We start from the raw sequence: 13,719 nt of genomic DNA, 5'->3' as shown, positions 1-13,719 counted from the left end.
AGTTTCCAGCCCCGGGTTATGACATAGTAATTACGTAGAATATGAAGAAATCAGAAAAGAAATTACATAGTTCGGCTTAAAACCTAATCTTCATCGGAGACATCCTACGAAGGAACCTGTTTGTTTCCAAAAAATGTAACAATTTGGCCTAGGAACAGCGAGTAGTGCAGTTCTAGGCCTGATGCGGGCGTACCAGGGCAGGATTGCTGCCCAAATTCGTATCAAGACCTGTATGCCTCATGCAAGGACTGGATTGCAGTCCAAATTTGTATCAAGGCCTGAAAGCCTCAATCTGACTTCTAATCGAACGAAAGTGCATGGCCTAAGGGTAGAGACCGTGAGGAGGTTCGTGGTTTGCCTTTGCGGGCTAAGGACTTAAAATTTCCTAATCGTGTGAAAAATGGACAGAAAGGTAGAGCAAGGCCTAAAACAGAAATAAATGGACTTTATTAACGGTTTAACAAAGTCTGATTACAAGGAAATGAAATAAAATCTAGGCTTGGCTAGATCGAGTACAAACTATTCTAGAAAGTAAAGGTAATTGAACGATAAGCCATGGGCTTGTTTGGTCGGGGACCGAAAGATAAAAATAGTTAAAAGATAAATGAAATGAAATTTGGATAAGCCATGGGCTTTGATGGTCGTGGACCGAAAGATAAAAGATAATTAAAACATAAATTTGCATAAGCCGGGGGCTTGATGGTCGTGGACCTTTGCCAAGGCCTTCAACTCTGGTATTTATAGGCAGATTTTCCAGGTCTTGAGCTGTTCAAGCTGCTTCCACAGGCCTTCATGCATGGCTGCCAAGTGTCCCTTTTGAGCTGCTTCAAAATGCTCCAATGAAAGGCTATTCTTTGATAAAAACGTGCCCTTTACTCCAAGGAAATGGTAAAGGCCTGAAAAGCCCTTCTTTTCTGCATAAAACTTTGTAAAAGAGTAAAAGGAACTTCAGCATCCAGGCCTTTAAGCTGCTTGTGAGCAGCTACTGCTTGACTGGACGTCTTTTGGGCCCACCAATGCTGAAGACCAAGGCTTCTTCAGGCCTTCCCACCATTTTATTGGTCCTTGCATCCCTTGTTGGCCCTTAAATCCTTTAATCTTGACCCCTTATGGAAGAAGAATCGAGAAACAAAGGCTGAGCCAGATCTGGGTGAGCTGCTTGTGAGCAGCTTGCTTAGGTCTGCATGAATCAGTTACCAACAGCTCCAAGGGCTGCATGTGCGCCACCTGTCTTTGGCCTTGCATCATGCTGAAGAATGGGGTCCCACCAGTTCAGACCTTGAGCTGCTTGTAAGCAACTTACCTAGATCTGCCAAACAAGAACATTCTAGGCCTTTGAGCTGCTTGTGAGCAGCTTGAGGCCTTTAAGCTGCTTGTGAGCATGGATGTTTATAAAAAAGGGATATTTGGGCCCACCAAGGCCAAAAACGCAGGCCTGGTTGAGCTGCTTGAGCAGCTTGCAAGGGAGAAGCTTCTCGGCCTTTGAGCTGCTTGTGAGCAGCTTGCTTCCCAAGCATGACTGAGCAGCTTATGGCCTTCTTGACTTGGTCAGTTTTAGGCCTAAATAAATTCGAAAAACTGGGCCTAGACCTGAAAAACGAATCTTGGCCTTATTGGGCTAGATAGGCCTGAAAAACTAGTCCGGGCTTTGATTAATTGGGCCGAGGCTTGAAAATGGGCCTAGATCTAAAAATCAATTTGGGCCTTGACTAATTAGGCCATGCTCCAAATATTGATGTGGCCTAATTAATTTTCAAACTCTCTCCTGCCTTTCCAAACTTAATTTGGCCTAATTGTGGCCACTTTATATTCTTCCAAAGGCCCAATTCTGCAGGTGACCGATTTATAAGGCTTCTCAAGGCCTGAAACCATCATTCAAGGCCTTCTTTTAACCAATAAATTGATTTTCTGAATTTTGGCCAAAAATGGGTGTAAACAGAACCTCACTGTGAAGATAAATAGATAATACAGTGACAGGGTTTGTAACTGCAACTCTCCTGGAGCCCCAGTACTCCATACCTTACATAATCAATGGGTAAAAAATCTTGAATAATAACCAATGGCAAACCACGCTGCTTGTCTATAGTTAGTTGTGCGCAAGCAGGTTATAATCATCACCCCAATTGAATTCAAGGCATCTCTCAGAGAGATCAGTAACCCCAAGAGCGAGCACGTCAAGCAGAACTGCAGCAGTTGCAACCCTTATTTCTGAAAAACGTTGTAGGAAAACTATTGGACTGTTCAGAAATTTGAACCAAAAGCTATATGGACACAGAAGTAGTAATGAGGGGTTAAAAACTATATATAGCAACACCAAACGGTTGGAACTGCTGTTGTAACGCAGAGCATCATATCAATATCAATAAAACCAGAGGAAAAACAACACAGACCTTAGTAGTGTAAACTTTGTCACCCTTCTCGTTTATGTAGAACTGAAGATACATTCTGTCAAAACTGTTCACCTGTGGATACGACGCAACAAAACAATTAAGAGCAATTGGCATACAGAACACACACATCAAAACAAAACAATTCAAACCCAATTGGTTACTCCATATGGACCCGAAAAGAGAGTATCTTCCAAAGCACACAAAAATTCTGAAATTTTACCATCCTCTACCGATAACTTTTCTCAACAAAAAAACAGTCTATTAGCAACTACGAGGGCTGAAAGTTAAGATGGATGAAGATTAATAGCACATAGAAGCTTACCAGAATATACGCGGGAAGCTAATTCTTAGTTGTGGAGCCTTTGAGGTTTGTACTTCTCAAACCCTAAAACCCTGGAGACCTCTACAATTGGGGGGAGGAAACCCTAATGTGTATATGTGAGACTCAGCCGTGTTTACGGTATTGTCCAGGGGATTGCTCGGAAAGACAGCTAGGGTATTACCAGGGGAGTGGGGCAGTATTGTCCAATTAAATATTGTCAATCTTTTAATTTCTTTCTGTCGTCTTGTAAACTTTTTTCCTATTTTGGTGTGTATTTTTGTACCTTTTTCAATTCCTCTTGTCGATCTGAACGATATGAGGTAAGAAACATACCAAAATCTACTTAAAAATTAAGATAAAATAATCAAATAGACTATGATAAAAAAAAAAAATCACCAAAAAGTTAGATCGAATGAGGACTTATTGGAACTTGGTGAGTGTGTGTACGTACAATCAAATAAAGTTCATAGGTCATTGAATTTTTGAACAAGGTGCGAGCAAGGAATCGTCGAACTGCAAATCCAATTTGAACAGGTCTAAATAGGTCGGTTCGGTTTGATTTGATTGTCTTAGTAGTGTGGTTTGCATTGGTCTCAGTTCAGAAAAAACACCCGATTTGAACGGTTAGGTTTGTGGATTTGTTCTCACGATTCAGATTCCATACGGATCCAAACCCCAATTTACATTACATTGTTTGATTTCGATTTTAAACTACGATTTACTTCAAGTTGAGATAATTTACTTAAAAAGCATTTGAAGCAAACAATACTTGTGTTTGAACCAATTTGGTTAAAACCCCTAAAAGTCACTAAAATAGATTCATAAGATTCACTGTCAGTCATACTAAAACCAAATATGTACTAATTATATAGGATGAGAGTACATTACGGTTGAGTTTATATTATCTCGTGTTCCTAAATAAAATATCAACTAATTAAAGCCCCATTCTGCTAAGGGAAATAAGTCTTTATTTTTTGAATTAAATGTTATATTATGAGAGAATGTCGTTTTTTGTAAAGCTGAAAATAAGTATTTAAAAATAAGAATCGTCTAATGGTTTGTATTGGTTCATTTCAATGGATTTCAAGGATTGATTTATTTTAAAAAATCTTTATTTTGTAAGTGTTTAGTTTGGTTCTTGAATTATTACAAAACCGATTTGGTTCTTGATCAACTATAGAACCGGGTCCGCTCACCCCTCTACTTTGGGCAATTGGCTGGATTTAGAAACTCCCAACGCTGTGAAGCTTAGCTGGCCATTACGAGAGAGAGAGAGAGAGAGAGAGAGAGAGAGAGAGAGATTGTTTCAAAACAGAAGTCAGTAGGGGGTGTTAAGAGCACTTCGTTTTGGGATTGCTTGGGCTCTACGGATCCTAAACTTGATACAATTAGAAAATCCTACTTCCAACCGGAATTATATTTCCCAGAGACATTCTGAATACAGCTCTTCTATATATAGTCTTCTTATGCCCCTCACAGTCTTACAGAATACCAGATCTTCTCATAAATTCCTTCCCACAATACCAGTAGCTCTCTCTGTTCTAAGCAACAACGATGGCGTTCGACGGAGAGATTCTCGAAATCTTCTCATGGTTACCGGCAAAATCCATTCTCAAATTCAGTTCAGCTTGCAACGCTTGCAAAGATTATGTCTCCGATCCGTTTTTCATAAAAAAACAAAACAGAAACATGCAGTTGAAGGGCGACTCTAGCTTTTTCGTACAACCACATTCATGCCAAAGATTCGAAGGAAATTTGGAGTTTCATACCTTACCTGGTGAGGAGAATTCCGAGGGGGTGCCTAACGAGTGTGTCAAATTCATGCAAACTAATGGCCGGGTGCTTGCTTCGAGTAACGGGCTGGTTTGTTGTAGAAATATTAGCAACCAAGCAACAATGAACCACCTGTTATTTATTTGCAACCCGGCTATGCGAAGCTGGCTAGGCATTCCCTCCCCGGCTAACCTCAGAAGCACGGCGGATAAAGATTTGCATATCTTTTTTCAGTGCAATATTGAGTTATATGATCAATTTCCCCGCGATTACCTGTTAATGTTGATGGAATATGAAGAAGATTGGTCCAACACCCTTTCATGCAAAATCTACGTACCCCAAGAGGAGATATGGCTTGAGGCTGGGCATATGGACAGTGGCGGTAGAAACTTGTTATTTGAATTTGGCGTGTATCAAGGTGGCACTATTTGTTTTTTATCAGATTGGTCTCCTTGTTTTGCTGAAAGAAGTCCTTTTTATTGGCCATATGTTGTTGCGTTCAATCTCGAAGAGGGTAAGTCAGGATTTTTAAAAGTACCGAAGGAGTCAAGAAAAGGCCTTACTGATCGGAGTTGCATGATGCGTATATTTCCATGGGAAAAGGAGAACTCGATTTGTTTGGTGAAGTTACTCAAGGGTGTGCTTATTGTATGGGTGTTGCGAGACTTTAACTCGGGGTCCTGGAGTAAGATTCTCAAGATACGTGGGCGAGCAATGCGAATGGTCGAGCCTGAGCCCATTATTGCTGGTTTTACCATTTTGAAAGGGAGTACGTTACTAGTCGCCACGACAAAAAGGGTATATCGATACGATCTCACCGGTGATTGGAAAAGCAGGAGGGTTCGGAACATATGTCGACATCAATGTGGGGGAGATGTGTTGCTAAGTTCGTACTCAAGTACTCTTCGCCCGTGTGGAGATATATAAGTTCTTGGAAGGTTTCTTTAGACATGGCTTTAGTTACTGTTTGCTTGATTGTTCGTTTTTCGTCTTCAATATTAGACATGGTTTTAGTTACTGTTTTGGAATAACTGGTGATTTGTTTGATTGTGTGATTAGCTTAATCAACTTAGCTGTTTCACAAATTTTCATTGCTCCGTGGATTTCTTCTTTGTAAAAATTTACAATTGTTCATTCCCTATAACTGTTTTGGTTGAACTACCTACATTGTTTTACGAATTGTTTCATATAAACTGATTAACGAAACTTTCGAATGAATAAGTCATAACTAGATACAATCAAAAATCACTTTCTATCCAAATACAAGTTTCTCCCGTCGTATTTAAAAAGACAAAAAGACAAAGCACAAATATTTAGAAGAATAAACTGAGTTCCCAGCCCCCGGTTGTGACATAGTAATTATGTAGAATATGAAGAAATCAGACAAGAAAGGAGAAAAGAAATTACATAGTTCGGCTTAAAACCTAATCTTCATCTGAGACGTCCTACGAAGGAACCTCACTGCGGATAAGCTAATACAGTGACAGGGTTTTGTAACTGCAACTCACCTGGAGTCCCAGTACTCCATAACATACATAACAAATGGGTAAAAAATCTTGAATAATAACCAATGCCAAACCACGCTGCTTGTCTATAGTTAGTGGTGCGCAAGCAGGGTTATAATCATCGCCCCGATTGAATTCAAGGCATCTCTCAGAAAGATCAGTAACCCCAAGAGCGAGCACGTCAAGCAGAACTGCAGCAGTTGCAACCATTATTTCTGAAAAACGTTGTAGGAAAACTATTGGACTGCTCAGAAATTTGAACCAAAAGCTATATGGACACAGAAGTAGTAATATATTCCATCCGGCAGCACTCAGTTATATAATTCTTCCTGTGTATGGATGCAACTTGAACTGTCATGTAAAAGCTGCCAAATTTGGAGAGATCACCGATAATAGGCCATGTGCCTGGATGACCTAAAAGGAGACAAATCGAAGGGGGAAGATTTCTGGATTATAGCTGAAGGATTGGCAGGTTTCTTTTTCTCTTGCTTTGTTTCAGATCGAAGCCACGACTCAACCACTGAAAGTATATTTGCAGAGTTCTTCAACTCACCAAGCTCGGATAATTTTTCGGTCCTCTTTAATTCTCCATCTTGGAAGTCAGCCAAATCCGTCGCCCACGTTTCCAGTCCATCAAAAATATGGGTTGCATACACAATGGTAGCTCCTCTCTACCCAATAGCAGTCCAAACAAGATATAAACAAATAAATGCCTTCGTTAAGATGTGGGGGAGAGAGAGAGAGAGAGAGAGAGAGAGAGAGAGAGAGAGAGAGAGAGAGAGAGAGAGAGAGAGTTGTATTTATCTCAAAACAAGGAGCAAGAAAAGTACTGAGGATTGCCCAAAGCTTGCTTATACATCAACAGAACCGACCACTTAATGGATGTGCATAATATCCAACTACATGTGATCAACCAAAAAATTGGATATACAGCTTTTCCCTGGCAATGAGAAAACCCCAGAGAATACTCAAGGAAAATCTATTGGATAAGATAATTAAGAGAAGCACAGAATTAAATAAGGGCCTGCAAGCCCATTCGTTGCATTTCTCTCAGCCTCCATATGGGAAAGATAGCGCCTTCTCCGAGTTCTTCCACATCTTCTAGTTGCATTGCCCATAAATAGTATACAGTGTGGATTGTATCCTGGTTAAGCATCCCACAAAAGCAAACTAATATCAGACGCTTGGATTTGAGAACAACATATTCAATTCCTAGGAGAACTCGACAGAGATAAATAAAAGATTCGAGTGCGAGTACCCAATACTTAAAAGAATTCTTTTCAGTCCCAACGAAACATAAGTTAACTTCAAGATGGCAGAAAATTGATTATGAACATTATATTTCTTCCACGTGAATGTGGCACGTTTGTCCCAAAATCGTCCACATTGATATTGTTTAATATTAAGATGCAAATCCTAATATTCAAGACGGAAACACCAAATTAGATAAAAAAAAATTCACGAGAAGCTGTCTTATTTTTTAACCACAGACCATATCAGTAAAAATTGCAAATGAACATTGTATGAACAATAGTCAAATATTATCATACAGCATAGCTAGGATGCATTAAACTGCAATAGAAGGCTTGGCATTTTACCTTGCCCCCTTCTGTTATGGTACCATGTCTATCGCGTACACAATGGATCTGCTGTGTTTGGAACTGTGACAAGAGGGAGGCATAAGGACCATCAGTGAAGTAATTCAATTCACGGGAAAAAAAGAAACTACGATCAAAGTGCCAATAAAGTGCCTACCCCAACAATGATGATGGGACTGTTCCCCATCATTTTGGTCTCTCTATGTTCAACCTCAGATATGTGAAGAATCTGCATTACGGAGAGAGATGAAGAAACCCACACAACAACAACAACAACAAAACCCAAGTGCATTGAAAAGAAGAGATATTTTTCTTTGGGTTTAGCAATAAAACTTAAAAAGAAGATTTTTATGAAATGAATTTTAGCAAATTTCTCACTCTCGGCCAAAACAAAAATTCTAATCGGCAAGGCAACCACATGCATCAAAGGGTCTTTTCGGATGATCAGTTATCAGTCACATTGGGACGGAGACCAGGCCATGAATGCATAATATGAATCTATAGCATAAGTCCGCAAGTCATGGTTGTCAAGAGGAAATGAATATGACGGAATCAGTGTTGGTAATGGAAAGCAAATAATAAAACTGGGATGTAGAACAACTATTAAATTTAGTACCAATGCAAATTAGCTGTGTCAACACAATTTAGATACTCATTTGTAGAAAACATTAAGATATCAGGATATACACACATTTTCTGTTTTATATAAGCCATCAGTTTGCAAGATATCAGCATATCCATTTGTCTTGGGCGATCACTTGACCTGTAACCCATAAAAACAAAAGGAGATAACTAGCCACTCACTAGCACCCCTTTACTAGGAAAGCTCTGCCTAGCCCTCATTTGATAACATAAATTTAACTGGTCGAACAAAATCAAATTCAAGGTCATAAAAAGCTGGATTAAGAGTGTAGATTTCTCTCATCTGGTCAGCATAAATAAAACCTCTAACCTTGTTTTCAAAAAAGAAACCCTGGGTTTCAAAAGCCTTCTTCTCTGCTTTACACCGCTCAATCACTTCAGTGCAGCAATATTTCTTCAGAACTTCAAAATCTCTCTGCATTTAGTGAAACATTAGTTAACAGAGATTCCAACAACTCTATTACCAACAAATAGTGCTCCCAAAATATGACATAACAAGAAAATATGGTAAGAAATAAGATATGATCAAGGCAATCCCATTAAGAATTTACCTTATAATAAGCAATAAGTACTGGTCTAACCACTTCCTGAACCTCAGCCACGAAATCTTGTAAAGAGAAAGACCTGAAGGGTGCAACTTTGTTGTCAACTCATGTGGTAAATAGTTTGATGAAAAGGAGACGGATTCCTAAGAATAAACCAGTAGAAAAACATACGGATCACGGCGACGTATTTCCTTCAATGAAACAGCAGTAGCTGTTTCTCCAAAGACAGTTTCAGTGGCTCTGCAAAAGAAAGGATGGTCGAATTAAAAACTAACACTCTCAGCTTATAAAAGGTAATTATTTGCAGTAACGTGAACAAAACATGAGAATCATACCCCTGAATTTTATGAACGACTGGATTATCAGTGGTCTCCCATCTGTCTCGTATGTCTTCTACAAACTGTCATTTCCCAATGAGAAAGAAATTATTAAAGCATAATCAAAGGAGACGTGAAAAGAAAATATGAAGTTTTAAAAGGTTAATATACTCCCGAAGTAGGCTCGCAAAAGCAGAGTCGAGCATAATAGGCTTCACGTGTATTAGAGCCCGTGGAGACTAGAATGTGAGTTATTCATTGTTTTCGTAACAGAATTCCAGCTTTTTTGTATATTTCTAACAAACCTAAAAACCGTCAGTAAGCGACATGAAAATGATTCTTATTGCTCTATGCCCCTCCATCCTGCAATTCATTATGTCCATTACAGCTCGACTACATTCCTCTCCTACAAGACATAGACCTAATCCTAAGGAAGATTTCTTCAACTGAACTCTTTAGCGCACTAAATTCAACAAATTCAGCCACATTATGTCACTAAGAGAAACATTTAACATGACCGAAACACTTTATATCTAAACCCAATTGCCCTCGCGTAGTGTAAATCACAAAGATAGGCTCTTTGGAAAAAAAAACTCAGTGCTGAAAGCCCTCCTACTACGGAGTATCCTTGGCATGGACTGAGAAAACATGGCACAATGATGGGACAAGGTGGTAGAAGTAGATCTGCCAATTTAAAAGAAATATTATTAGAATCTCATACCTCCTGACCCTTTGTCACCATGGGCTCGCTATACCCACTGACGCGCTTGGAAATAGGATGACCTTGCATCTTCTACAAGAAAGACAATTGTTACCGTCTAAAAGCAAGATATAAAGTAATTAGAAAATTCCAATACTTACAAGTAGATAATGTGGCAATAACAATTTACCTTCTTTGCCTTCTCTTTGAATGCTTCCCACATTTTACTCAACCTAGACTGCTTTGAAGCTACGACAGCAACATCTGTCCTTGAACTTCTTTCCCCAGTTGAAACTGCATACTCAAGGTGCTTTCTCTTACTTGGGTTACCCCTCAATTCATCCTTTACAACGTCGTATCCCTTCTTTGCCAAGTCCATGGGCTTCGCCTCCTTCAGTTTTTGGAAGGCCAGGGAAACTTTAGGAGAAACAGAAGAAACACTAGACTTGAACTTCCGAAAAAATGTATCTGCAGCATCACTAGTGCCTGGTTGTTGCTGCTTATTGTCTTCAGACTCGGCCTGGCTTCCGCTTTTCACACCAGCTCCGTCTTCCGCTGCAGTGGCATTAAATTCAGAGGATTCTTGCTTCCCAGATCGAAAAGTGTCTTTGGCCTGAATCATAGAAGAGACTGTGAAGTAAATTAAGTGCTTTTACTATGTCGTAATTTTCGGATTAGATCCCGAGCACGCTGACAATTTATAAAGTCAATCTTACCTCCTCCGTGGCCGCAGAAATTTTCTCTTTCAGATTGGCAGAAACCTGTAAATAAGAAAATAGCACACAATCTGAGATAGATTAAACATAGTGGACTGGCTTCTGAAAGTTTCCTTTTCTTGCTGAGATAGGGAACTTAAAAAGAGTAGCCATGACAAAAACAGTTCCATTTTGTCAAACGTGTCAATGACTCAATATCCAATTCATCACATATGATTCCCCAACGCATCATGAATTCATTGATGAATGTATGAACACATGCAATATAGCTTACAAACTTCCAAAGATAACCATCACCAATATTTACATGCTTGAGATATAAACTTCCATTTCTGCGGAGATACCAGAAAGAATCGAACATTAACTACCAAAATTCACAGGCTTGGGAAGTAGAATCATGTGCCAAATCAAAGGGACCATTTACGGAAAATGGGGTCAGACCTTCTTTGCTGTAGCTTCAGCCTCCGTCCATACCCCATCCACTTGCTTGTAAAGCTTCTCAGTTGTTTGCTTTGTTCTGCATTCGCCAGTTTTCCACTCAGCCCTTCATTGGAAGTGTCTGCCCAGCCTTGACATACAAAAGTATGTCTAAGCCTTTAAACAACTAACTAAAAAGGTACAAAACTAAATGACTCAATTCAAAATTACCTAACTTTCAAATCTTCTGTGACCCCTTTTAGCTCCTCTGCTTTCTCCTTCAATTCCTTGACTGATTGCTGGAATTCCTGGTTTCTGCTAGTGAAATGGGAATATGAGAGACGATAACAATAACAATAACATAACCTTCTGCATCAAACATCCTAAATCCTAAGTAGGTGTTCCTAGAATAATCTTATTGGCTGGTTAGCATCAATGATGAAATTCCAACTGAACTCAATTTCATCTCGAATGTGGCCGCAGAAGAAATAAGCTCAAACTTCTTTCTTTCTTTTTCATGAACTAAGGGCGTCCGAGCCAGCTTGCGTGCCCCTCGACAAATCTGGGAACCAATCCCACCGTCCACTAGAGGGATCCCACTTAAAGTCTAATCAAAACTCTCGTATGCACTGGCCAGGTTTCAACCCTGAGACCTTAGGAGGAAGCAAAAACCCAAAGACACAGGCCTCGACCTCCAAGCCAACCCTGGCTTGAAATGAGCTCAAACTTGAAAAAGATGAAAGAACCAGAAAAGTGCAATTGACAATTAAGGTTCCAGAGGATTAATGAGACAGCTAGAAGCAATTAGCAAAACAAAAAGAGTTAACTAACGAAAAAGCATAAGCCCACCTGTTAGCTTCGCCTTTAACTTGTTTAGAAAACTCATTAAAGACACTAAATTGGCGATTACCCAAGTACCCATTTGCCTGAAGCAATCTTAATCTCGTACTTGAATTCGAAACCTACACACACACACACACACACAAAACGTTAATATAAACTTAATAAAACACAAACCCATAAACAAAGATTCAATCATATAGCATGCAGACCCATATATGCATGCATCTTCAAAGATGAACCCAACCTGTTGAGATATCAATATCTGACGATTAAAGAAGCGGTTGGAGAGCAAGAAATCTCGGACAAGCTTTCTGCTGGCCATCAAAAGTCGAGAAAAAGTATCTTTCTTTTCTCCAAGAACTGAAGCGGAGGTATTTATCTGGGTTTGAATGGGATTAAACAAGGAAATTTTTTTACAGATAGGAGACTTGGAGGAGGGGAGATTGCTAGGGCTACAAAATCTGGAAGGGTTTGACGAAGGACCGACTTGCCGCTATTATTGCTTGTCGGGTTAGGCCCAAGTCTTGTCTTTGGGCTGGGCCCAACACTCGTCTTTGGGCTATGATTTGAACCAAATTGGTAATGGGCCTTTTTTTTGTATATTAATTCTGGGGGAAAATGACAGCCAAGGACGTGTTTGATAATTAATACCCTCCAAGAACATTTTCAGTATTAATAAATGTTCTCAGCATATCCGTCATTTTCCCTTAATTCAGACCTATATATCTCGAAAGAAAACAACCGGAAATCAGCAGGGTAATAAACTTGTGTAACTGAAAGAAAACGAAAAGAAATCGCAATAGATTTATGAGATCGGAAGAAAACCCAAGGATTGTGATTGTGGTTTAGAAATTGAAACTTACGAAATTGAGCCATTGTTTAATCGTCATCAGAATTGGAGTTTGGGTTCCGTCCATATAGGGTTTTGCCTTTCTGCTTCTTTTTTTTTTTTTTTTTTGTTGTTGTTTGAACTTTTTTAGATGGGAAAAGCCGAAAGGGATAATTATCCCGTGTTTGTTGAACGTGGAATAGTGGGAGCTCTAATCTCGGGACCGTATTTAACAAACATGTGCGTTAAAAATGGTTTAATTGAAAGAAATAAATAAATGGTACTATCCATATTAATGGGACCCGGGGACCCTGCCAAGCGGCACCCCTACCAAGCGGGTGCCGAGCGGTCAATCCGACCGTTCATTTCGGAGTCAACGGCCCGAATCGAAACATCTTTTTCCTTTTCTTTTCTTTTTTTTTAAATCTGTTCGGTATATTTACATCTGGGTCGTCCAAAACACTTTTGGGCGGCCGAGATGTGCTCGGCACCCCTACCAAGCACCCCTGCTTGGCAGGGTCTCCAGGTCATATTAATGAAGGGTGTTGTTGGCATTATTTGAATGTCAAGATGAAGACTTAAGTCTTCAAAACACAAATGATGAGGACATAAGTATCACTAGGGGACAGAACCCCTGTTTAAGTACCCCATATACTATGAATGGAGAATTTTTCAAGACTAAAATGGTTGGTGTGTATAACTGGAGAATTTTTCGGGACCAAGTCACTTGTGCCGAAAATATCTGTACATTAGTTCTTACGCAATTTCAGCCGCATAATTGAATAAAAGTGGCTAGAATTGTATGAGAACTGAGGTAACACTTTTCGATACAGGTGAATTAACTATGAATTGACCTCGCATCTTCACTTTCTTTCGGAAAACTCTTGGTTTCTTCTATACTACAATAGGCATTGCTCTTAATTTGGAATTAAGTAATGTTGTTCTTAATTTGAAGATTGGATGATACGATAAGGCAGTTTTTTGAAAGAGAAAACTGTAAAATTTGCCCAAACATCTGTGAGTGGGGATTATGTGGATCGAATTTTTTTATTTTTTTTATAATGTGGATCGTGTTTTTAATGCCAACGATTATCCAGTGATTATGTAACATATACGTAATCA

General features: G+C 39.4%; 2 protein-coding genes and 1 long non-coding RNA gene across 4 annotated transcripts; 1 reads left to right on the top strand and 2 right to left on the bottom strand.

Moving 5' to 3' along the window:
* Positions 1-79: 79 nt before the first annotated feature.
* LOC131321271 (uncharacterized) lies at positions 80-2,893 on the bottom strand. Its single transcript, XR_009198462.1, has 4 exons — positions 2,713-2,893; positions 2,391-2,462; positions 1,948-2,208; positions 80-116 (listed from the first exon to the last, which is right to left on the bottom strand). It is a non-coding gene; the product is annotated as an uncharacterized LOC131321271 (long non-coding RNA).
* A 1,373-nt stretch (positions 2,894-4,266) lies between these two features.
* On the top strand, positions 4,267-5,602 carry LOC131332162 (F-box protein At5g49610-like). Its single transcript, XM_058366239.1, has 2 exons — positions 4,267-5,375; positions 5,488-5,602. Exons 1-2 carry the CDS (start codon positions 4,267-4,269, stop codon positions 5,600-5,602), a joined length of 1,224 nt encoding a protein of 407 aa, XP_058222222.1.
* A 1,165-nt stretch (positions 5,603-6,767) lies between these two features.
* Positions 6,768-12,232, bottom strand: LOC131321255 (mitochondrial import inner membrane translocase subunit TIM44-2). 2 transcript variants are annotated; one of them, XM_058352265.1, is made up of 14 exons: positions 12,013-12,232; positions 11,775-11,887; positions 11,157-11,240; positions 10,950-11,025; positions 10,509-10,553; positions 9,983-10,405; positions 9,814-9,882; positions 9,111-9,175; positions 8,947-9,015; positions 8,782-8,854; positions 8,541-8,645; positions 7,746-7,817; positions 7,589-7,651; positions 6,768-7,134 (listed from the first exon to the last, which is right to left on the bottom strand). In XM_058352265.1, exons 1-14 carry the CDS (start codon positions 12,088-12,090, stop codon positions 7,003-7,005), a joined length of 1,467 nt encoding a protein of 488 aa, XP_058208248.1. In that variant the 5' UTR covers positions 12,091-12,232; the 3' UTR covers positions 6,768-7,002. The 2 variants fall into 2 exon arrangements, with proteins under 2 accessions (XP_058208248.1, XP_058208245.1); XM_058352262.1 differs by having other exon boundaries at positions 9,814-9,885; positions 12,013-12,231.
* Positions 12,233-13,719: the final 1,487 nt, after the last annotated feature.

This window comes from Rhododendron vialii, chromosome 1a, assembly GCF_030253575.1.
Source record: "Rhododendron vialii isolate Sample 1 chromosome 1a, ASM3025357v1".
Taxonomy (NCBI): Eukaryota; Viridiplantae; Streptophyta; class Magnoliopsida; order Ericales; family Ericaceae; genus Rhododendron; species Rhododendron vialii.
The sequence above is the reverse complement of the archived record's forward strand: the minus strand, read 5'-3'. Positions and strand labels throughout refer to the sequence as shown.

What these genes read in the sequence shown, in the direction of transcription:
- LOC131332162 (XM_058366239.1), top strand. Translation starts at nt 4,267, where the DNA reads ATGGCGTTCGACGGAGAGATTCTCGAAATCTTCTCATGGTTACCGGCA. An exon ending in GGAGATGTGTTGCTAAGTTC is followed by an intron (nt 5,376 to 5,487) that starts GTACTCAAGTAC and finishes CTTCAATATTAG; the next exon opens with ACATGGTTTTAGTTACTGTT.
- LOC131321255 (XM_058352262.1), bottom strand. Translation starts at nt 12,090, where the DNA reads ATGGCCAGCAGAAAGCTTGTCCGAGATTTCTTGCTCTCCAACCGCTTC. An exon ending in TCAAAGAGAAGGCAAAGAAG is followed by an intron (nt 9,886 to 9,982) that starts GTAAATTGTTAT and finishes TCTTTCTTGTAG; the next exon opens with AAGATGCAAGGTCATCCTAT. An exon ending in GTTTCTTTTTTGAAAACAAG is followed by an intron (nt 7,818 to 8,540) that starts GTTAGAGGTTTT and finishes TCCGTAATGCAG; the next exon opens with ATTCTTCACATATCTGAGGT.